The following is a 9,587-nucleotide window of genomic DNA, read 5'->3' on the forward strand; positions in this document are numbered from 1 at the left end:
TTGGGTTGGTGCGTGGGTCCCACGTGATGGGTCCATAGTATTAACGGGGCTGAGCCCACGTGATCCCATTCCTCTCCCCTTACCATTTTTGCATTTTATTCATCCTTTGTGGACGTGCACTCGATCCGATAGTTTTTACATAATTTAAATATAATATAAAATCTACATACGATTGTGTGTTTATTTAACTATGTCAGCCCACCCATGGAATTGGGTGATTATTTTTTTGGTATAAATCATCAAGTGTTTTCACCCATCTTACAATACGAGAGTTGATCTCTACTTAATTCAAATGTTGTGGAAAAAATATTTACTTTTATTTCGTCTAATTATTTGTTAATTTAAAAATTTTAAGTTAAAGTTAAATAGTTTATTTTAATGTTTAAAATATAAATTATATTTGATATTTATACCATTTTAATTAATTTTTCAAAATATTCTTAAAATTATTTAAATGAATGGAGCTGGATAATCCACACAACTCTGTGGTACTTGGAAACAGTCCATTTAAAATCAAATATTATTTAGAGATGATTGTCAATCATGTCGTATCACATATGTTTGCTCAAAGTCTAGTTCACTGAAAATTTGAAATTTATTTACAAAAGCTACTTTCTAATCATTTTGTGTTATTGTTATTTCTGACTTGAATGGTTAATTTTATGATTAAACTATATTAATCGAATATAGTTTAGTATAAGTAGGATTAACTTTTCAAGTTTGGGTCATTCAGTATATTGATACGAATCATTTCCGATTTTTATTTGAATTTGACACTTGAGTTTGGATAATTTTGATATATTTATTTTGTAACAGTCCGTTTTCAGTGAAATCAGAACAGTAATTTTGGGACCACAAATCCGAAGTAAAAAAATTATTTTATTATTATATGGTCTACAGTATGATAGAAATACCATATAAAAATTTAGTTAAGAAATTTTACCGTTTACATGCTTAATTTGATAAAAAGAACTAAATTGCGTAAAGTACAAATGTTATGTTTTAATAGCTAAATGTATTAAATAGCTATAGAATTTTAAAGTGGATTTCCTTATATAGTAATTAGCCATTAAAGTTGTTAGTGGATAAGTATGGGTTGTTATTATTGAAATTTTGATTTATTTTTAAGGTTAAATTAGTAAATAGGTATTAAATGATAAATAAAATAAAATAAACTATTATCATTCATTATCATCATCTTCCACCAAAAATTAAAAAGAAAACTTAGCCATGGAAGCTTGAAATTTCAGCAAGCTTATTTTGCTCAATTAGATGTAAATTTTTGTCCCGTTTTTGATGATTTTTTATTTTTCGAGATCGTAGTAGCTTAATCTAGCTAGCTCGGGGATTAATTTGCAAAACTATTAAAGTATTAGAGTTTTTCATTGATGAACATGCTTGAATTTTGAAGTTTGATGATAGAAAATGAATGGTTGCTATTAGATATATAATTTTTGTAAAGAGATTTTTGGTAAAATTGTCAACTAGAGGCTAAATTGAAAAAGGTGATAAATTTTAATATGTATAAAAATTGTCTAGGCTTGAGTAAGGATTAAATTGCATGAATTTCATTTTTTTTGAACTTAAGGACTAAATTACAAAGGAATTAAAAGTATAGGGCAAAATGGTAATTTTTCCAAAATTCCATGTTGGATTAAATTGAATGAGAATTATATTGAAATGAGTTAAATTTATTCGTATAGATCCTATCAGACCTCGTACAGAGTTAGATCAAGATAAAGAGAAAATATTGGATTAGTCGTCTCCGTATCTACGTACACTCGTCGAGGTAAGTTTGTGTAATTAAATTGTATATTTATATGTTTTAAATTGAATTATATGTATGTGATTTGTATAATTGCCATGTATAAATACCGATCGCATATCCGACGATTACCGAGTCTCGTTTGAATCTTAGGAATTTGTAGTGTAACACCCCTAACCTGTGTCCATTGCCGGATTGGGGTCAAAAGGTATTACCAAGCATAAGTGCAAATTTTAATGTTCAAGCAAGACATACTTGTGTATATATATATATATATTCATGTTTAAACATGGTTCGATATTTTTAGATGAATGCATCATTAACCATTTCATATTATGAACAAACTTATTTCATAAAAGAAATGATACAATTTACTATAATTTAAAAATGATCCGTTCACATTCAATAATAATATATAGACATATATTTAATGGTTTCATTTGTAAAATAAATCGTATATAAATATGCTTATAATAAAATTAGATGACCAAACCAATTTATCCTTCTTATAACCGAATGCTCACCCAAGCATAGCCAAATTTAATCTACTAAATAATCGAATCAATGTGGTCCAACTATTACCAATTCAAATTGCATTATCTACTTGAAATAAAACTAACCTTACTAACCAAATTATCTATCAAATTCCAATGCATATACAACTTATCATGAACCTGTTTAAAACTAATTATAATTGAATTAATCATTTTATGCATGCACATACATGCTCATAATTAAATCACTTCCAAGTTCATATTTCATTTCATTACCATACAAACTAAGCATTTCATGTTCCGTTTATGTATATAAATCACTTAATACATACCATGATATTATATGATATAAACAAATATCAAATTTATATCCAACGGCAAACCCATTAATTTAACAACATATTCATATAAACTTCCATTTAAATCCAACTCCCACATTTAAACATACCATTTTCAAATTTCATATCCAAACCACAAATCCAAATCAATACACAAACAAATGCCAAACCCGAATCAAAATATGCATAACCCATCATTCACCCAAAATCGAACACAACAAGCTAATTCAACCATTTTTGCATGGCTTAAATATATACACATTCGAATTTAAGCAAACTTCAAAGTTAGTCTATACATGCCATAATCCCAAAATAAATTTCAACTTATAAGATACTATAGTTATTTGATAGTGTGATGAGCTTTACTGACGAATCCTCGAGCTCGTAACAACCTTCAAAAATCTATAAAACAAAGATAAATAAAAATACAAAGTAAGCTAAGTTAGCTTAGTAAGTTTTAGCATAATATAAAAAAAAATGTGAATCATATAATTCCTTTGATAATTTTACGAAGCCGAATGAACATTATACAACAATTACTAAACATTCAATAATCTCAAGACATTTTAGTTATAATTATTTAATAATCTTTCAAACTTATACATGTCAATAGCATAAGGCCGAATTTACTTATTATACACTTACACACACATAAATATCTTTTATTTTATATAATTAATCAATGTACTTACCTAGTCATCGATTAAGATATGATATAACACATACCTGGTCATTGTAACTTTACAATTCTATTTGATATCACATTGTCATAAAATTCACCAAGCACATATCTTGAAATGATACACCGGCACAAAGCCTGCTAGGCTTAAAGCCTGCTAGACATAAAGTCTGAAATATTTCACCGGCATTAAGCCTGCTAGGCACACAGAGCCTGAATATATTGGATACAAAGTTGATCTTTCACATAATACATTATAAGCAATTTCTAAATGTTCTTTAAGTTTCGTATAAAACTTCTCATTTATCGTATCTCAACAAAATCGAATTCATACACAAATCTTCGTAGCAAATATACTTTCGGCTAACATAAATATATATAATTCACATAATTACATTCAACATATAAATCTCAAACATATATTCGGCTAAAGAATATATATATAGTTTATAAAATTCATTTCAACTTATAGTACTCAAAACATAACTTGGCTAAACACACACATATATATATATATATATATATATATATAACTCATACTTTTAGTTTTAACTTAATAGAATTCAAATACATCTATATTCGGCTCTTATATACCTACAGCTCATTCAATTATATTCAACTTATAAAACTTATATGTAAATACTAATTTTTATAAAGTTTATTTGCTAATAGACTTACCTCGGACGGTGATAATCGGAATAAGGTGATTAATCGACGATTTTGGTTTTTTCTCGATCCGGCTCTGATTTCTTTTGTTCTTGATCTACATATATTCAAAATAAACTAGTTTAAATATTATTCCATTTAATTTAGTCCAAAAACACATAAATGGGCAAATTTATTATATTCAATTTGTTCGATCGGTAAGGGTTAGTTATTGGACGTTCCATAACTGATTTACACAAGGAAGAGTTGGTGTCCGAGGCGTCCTTGGTAGCTATAACTAGCTTATTGGAAAAGAGGAGTTCATCTAATTTCGAGGATTGGTTCAAAGACGAGAAAAACCCGTGCCTAAAGCTGAGCTTATTTTAATTAATTTTTCTTCAGATTTATTTAACAGTTTTCATTATTTTATTTCCAGGTTTTACTTTTCACGTTTTATTTTTCCTGTTTATTTCAGATTCCAGGTTTTCAATTTTATCCTCCCCCAAATTTCTTGGGCACGACAACTGTCCCGACAAAAATCTAGTAAAGAAAGAAAAATAATTTGCAGTAAACTCAGCCTCTGAGGGATCGGCCCTACTCCTTATACTGCTTAAATTGCAAATTAGGCGTATCTTTTAACCACTATTAAGTACTTGCATCTCAACTTTCCTTCTTTTATCTTTTAAGTCGTGGAGAAATTTCACTATAGCAAGTGATATTTAACTGTGGGGGCTTATTTGATTTCTTTTATAACTACTTTCTGAAAAGAGTTTTGAAAATGTTTTGATAGGGGTCTCTCTGCTCTGAAATTCAAATGTGAAATGCAACACCGAGAGAGCATCAACTTTTTTTTATTTTTCTGCTAGTGTTTATTTTCCCCTACCCCTAACTACTAGGCCCCATCTGAACCCATTCACATATGGTTTTATTCATATTGCATAGCCATAGCTTCCCTTCATGTTTCAAGATTATGATGATATAACCAAAGCTTTGCCTGCTATGGTATTCCACCATTTTCAATTTTGTTTTTTATTCACTGCGGGGCTATCTATACTAGATGTTTTTTAATTAAGGTACCTGTTATATTTTTATAAATATTGCTTTTGGATATTTGAAATCTATAAAAATTATTAAAAAAAAAACAATTGAAAACCAGAATAAATTTAGAAAAATATCCTCGCATGGTGGGTGAGCTTTAAAACAAAGTTAACATGGTCTTCAATCTAAGCTGTATTTGTTTTTACATCATTTTTAACAACTATATTTTTACACAATTTTTTTATAATGAAAAGTAAATATATTGATAGTAAATTAAGGGGGGAATGAAAACATGGAAATTAGATGATTATGTAAGAGTAAAAATGAATGAAAAAAGTTACTGTGGGTGTTTGCCTATTTTGCAGCAGGAAATAAGCTTTTGGGGATCAGTATACAACACATATTATGCATATGGGCACTTAAAGAAGAGCAAAGGGAAGATCATAGTCATAGCATCCAGCACTGGATGGTTGTTTGCACCAAGATTGAGCTTCTACAGTGTAAGAAATCTCATCCACTTGCGTATTCTTTTCATGTAGATTAAAATTTGAGCAATTTTGGGGTTAATTAGGCAAGCAAAGCAGCAGTGATAAGCTTTTACGAGACATTGAGGTATGAATTTGGGGTGAAATTGGAATCAGAATAGTGACTCCGGACTGATCAGACAGAGATGGCTGATGGAAAATTCATATCCAACTTGATCCTAAAATGCGTGACGTAAGTTAATGTTATTTTTTTGCGCCTAAGTTTTTTTTACTTCATCTTCTTCTCGATAGTGTTGAAGCCATCAAAGAAGTTGCAAAATACCGTATGCTATTCTTTTTTATGCATTTTTTCTATATGAATTAATTTACTTTTTGAATAAAGTGTCCTAGGAAGTGATTTTATGCTATTAAAGTTTAGAAAGGATATAAATAAAATGGTGGTGTGGCAGGTTGAAATCAGTGTAATGCCATTGGAATCAGCCTGTGAGTGTGGGAAGGCAATAGTAGAAGGGGGCCTGCCGTTGATACGAGTGGACCAAACTGTGGAAGGTGTTTTGCCTTGGCATCATGGATCGGTGGATTGGCTTCCTATTAATGCCTTGTAATTCCCACAATGAAGTACCCACCAAGAAGTTAACCCATTTTGTTAATGGACTAACCCAATTTTTGTCTCTTTAAATTTGATACGAGCTAAGGAGGTGACACTCAAGGAGTTGTTTTTCCTAGTGGTTCAATCACTCGAAGCAAGGCACGACAATTAAAATCAAAGATGAATGCTTTTGTCCAAGACTTTGTTGCTACAAATTTAAGTCATCATGTTCGTGACGTTGACAAATACGAGAATGCAATTCACTGGATCAATCTTGGATAGTGAATGCCCATAAATTGGTGGATTAATATTTTATGTATCTTATTATTATTATTATTTACTTAATTCTCATTGGTTGGGACATATCACTTATGAGTTAAGTAATTTTATTGGTTAGGTTATTATTTATTTATTTTCTTAAATAATTTTAAAGAGTTTTTATTATGATTCAATTACTTTTGAAAGAGTTTTATTAAGATTCAATTACTCTTATAATTTGCCTATAAATAGGCTTGCTTCCTACACATTGGAGGGAATAAAAAAAAGAAAGTATTTTGTTTTCTTCCAAATTTGTGTGAGGCAAATTTTTGAGAGTAGAGTGATTCTTCTCTTACTATTTAATTTGGAGTTTATTGCTTTCGAGGGTATTTCGAAGTTACAAATATTCAATTTTTTTCCCGTTCATCAGTGTTTCTAGAGGTTCTTCTAGGCGTTTCGTAAGGAGCCGCTCAATCATTGGCGTTTTTGATTACAAGTTAACCAAGGGTTCCATAAGACAAATCTATCTTTTTTTTAATTATTATTATTATTATTTAACTAATTTTATTTATTCTCATTTTATTTTTAATTTGTTTTTCTCTTGTGTCTAGATCCGAAATTTCCGCATCAAAATTACTCACAGCCAATACAATACTGAAGGTACCATTCATAAGCTGCAACCACAACTTCTCACGAATTTTTCATTCGAGTTTTGGGTTTCATTAAAAGCAATCCTCATTAATGATTATCATTTGAAAAGCATATTAAAGCTTAAATTATAAACTTAATTTACTAAGGTAGCTTTGAAAGTTTTCACTAGAATGATAATAATTATTCCTCTGCCAAAAAAAAAAACCATAAAAAGAGAGTCAAATGCAACTGACAGCAAAGGAGCATTATCAAAAAAGAAAAATAAAACACCATTAATGGTGATAGGAAAAAAAATGAACATTTCTAAGTCATCCTCTGAGCAGCTTCCTTGGCAAGAAGCTTCTCCTTTGCCTTGGTTTTGGCCTGTGATTTGGAGCCCATAACACCACCTCCCCACTTCTTCCTATTCTCCTCATATTTGTCATTGAAGTTTGCCTGTTCCCATTCATGTTTACACCATGTTAACCACCATTTCATTTCAATACTATGCTAACATTTATTTTGCAATAAACCAAAACTCATTTCCATGGAATACTCTTTGATCCTATTAATTCAAACTCGATGCAATCAAGGGGTATCCTCAGCTATTGCAATCAAGTTGACAGTGTGGTAGACGCTATCACACATGCAATCATACTCAATGAGATCTTCCATAATTTATAAAATTTAGTTAGAAAATACAGCAGGTGTAATCGTACCTTGATGGCCTCAAGGACTCTGCTGAACTCCAACTTATCCTCATTCTTAACTGTGGTCAAGCACAAAACGGCAGCAGTTTTCTTGTGAACAGTCTGCGGTATTAGGCATTAAACACAAATAAGTAAAACCAACTCGGCAAACTCGATGATCTGCAAAAAAGAAACTGAAAGGAAAAACAATACCGATCCCAAACGAGATTTCCCCTTGACAATGCAGTAAGGGACCTCCATCTTTCTGCATAATGCAGGGAGCCACACTACCAACTCTATGGGATCCACATCATGAGCAATAACTACCAATTGAGCCTTGTTCTGCACAAGCCAGAACAATGAAAACCATTGCTTTTCTTACTTTGAAGTGTATAACACAATGGATAAACTGATGAATTTAGAGGGCAACCTGCTCAATAAGGTAGGTAACATGGTTAAGACCGTATTTAACGACAATGGGTTTCTTAGACTCGGCAGATTTTCCTTCGGCTTCAGCCTGTGCTTTTTTCAACAGACGTTCCTTCTTGGCTGCCTTGTCCTCTGGCCTGTACTTGAGAAGCAACTTGAACAAACTTGTTGCTGCAAAAAGGAAAAAATATAATCTATGTTTAACCCCCAATTATTGTAATAAAAAAAAGGTATTTTAAAGAAAACCAATCTTAAATTATCGGTTCAGATTAGCATCTTCCACAACCAATTATTATAACTATCCATGACCTTTTAAACCATTAAGGTTTAAGCACATTTGAACTCAAGTTTTAAATGTGGCAATAGCAACGCTGCCAATTGAATTATGGCTCAATTGATAGGTTTAACAAGTTACTAATATAAACACCATGCTCTTAAAAAGAATAAACAATAAAATGGGAAAAAAAAAGCTTTGATAAAATCCATTCTCCCCCAATATAACAACTAACCCGAAAACATAGAAGTAATCAGAGGGCAATGAAAATAACTATTTAGAAATTCATAATTCACTCAAATTAAAATTTGTGGAACTAAAGAGTATGAACAAATTCTAATGCATACCAAGGTTCTTATCAAGAGTCTTGGTAAACTGGTTCAACGCTGGTGGGACCTTCAACCTCTGCTTAAGGATCCTCTTCTTCCTTTGGATTCGAACAACCTTCGGCCACTTCACAAATCGATGCAGATCCTTCTTCGGAGGTAAAGCTCCTCCGATACCGAACTGTTTGGGACGCTTCTCGAACAATGGATTAACATCCTTCTCCTAATATTCAAAATCAAAATGACAGACAGATAGTGAGACCACATTCAAATTAACGGAGAAGTTTAGGCAATAATTTAATGGTAGTAAGTACCGGCTGTTTCTTCTTGGCAAGAGCCACAACCTTTCCACCTCTCTTAGGGCCCTGCCACTCAACAACAAAGTATATAAAAAACACAATGATGAATCCTTTCAAACAAGCCGATCAATCCATAACTAACTTTAGACCATTTAAATTTATGAACAAGAGATAAGATTCACTTGTTTTAGTTCTATTTAAGGGAACTTGAGATCTACCAGGACAATTTCCAGCAAAGAACACAACACAAAAATTACATCTTTTAGCTAAACTAATAATTAAGCGAATCTTTCAGTGTTATCACTGATCACTACATTACAACAATAGCTTCCATGGATCTGCTCATTTCTGATAAAAATATCATTTTTTTTCCTAGAAACTTAAAAAATATGAACCAAACAAAGTGTTAATCCCATAACATAGTAGCAGAAATAATTTAATGAAGTTCATCAGAAAGAGGAAACTAAAAGAACATTTGTGGTGACAATTTGAAAAGGGAACAACAAAAAGAAAGAGAAGAACCGAAATGAGGTTTTAGAATTACCATTTTTTGAACCTTCTTCTTCCAAGCTTCCGTAATTAAAAATCTAAACGGCGGAGGAAAACCCTACAAAGAACAAAGCAACTAGGGGGGCTATATAAGAACATG

At 31.2% G+C, this 9,587-nt stretch overlaps 1 protein-coding gene across 1 annotated transcript; it reads right to left on the minus strand.

Moving 5' to 3' along the window:
• Positions 1-7,055: 7,055 nt before the first annotated feature.
• Positions 7,056-9,587, minus strand: LOC105800837 (60S ribosomal protein L7a-2). The gene is made up of 7 exons (XM_012632187.2): positions 9,483-9,587; positions 8,954-9,004; positions 8,661-8,862; positions 8,041-8,210; positions 7,824-7,952; positions 7,641-7,733; positions 7,056-7,377 (listed from the first exon to the last, which is right to left on the minus strand). The coding sequence occupies exons 1-7, from the start codon at positions 9,483-9,485 to the stop codon at positions 7,246-7,248; spliced, it is 780 nt and encodes a 259-aa protein (XP_012487641.1). The 5' UTR covers positions 9,486-9,587; the 3' UTR covers positions 7,056-7,245.

Source organism: Gossypium raimondii, chromosome 9, assembly GCF_025698545.1.
Source record: "Gossypium raimondii isolate GPD5lz chromosome 9, ASM2569854v1, whole genome shotgun sequence".
Taxonomy (NCBI): domain Eukaryota; kingdom Viridiplantae; phylum Streptophyta; class Magnoliopsida; order Malvales; family Malvaceae; genus Gossypium; species Gossypium raimondii.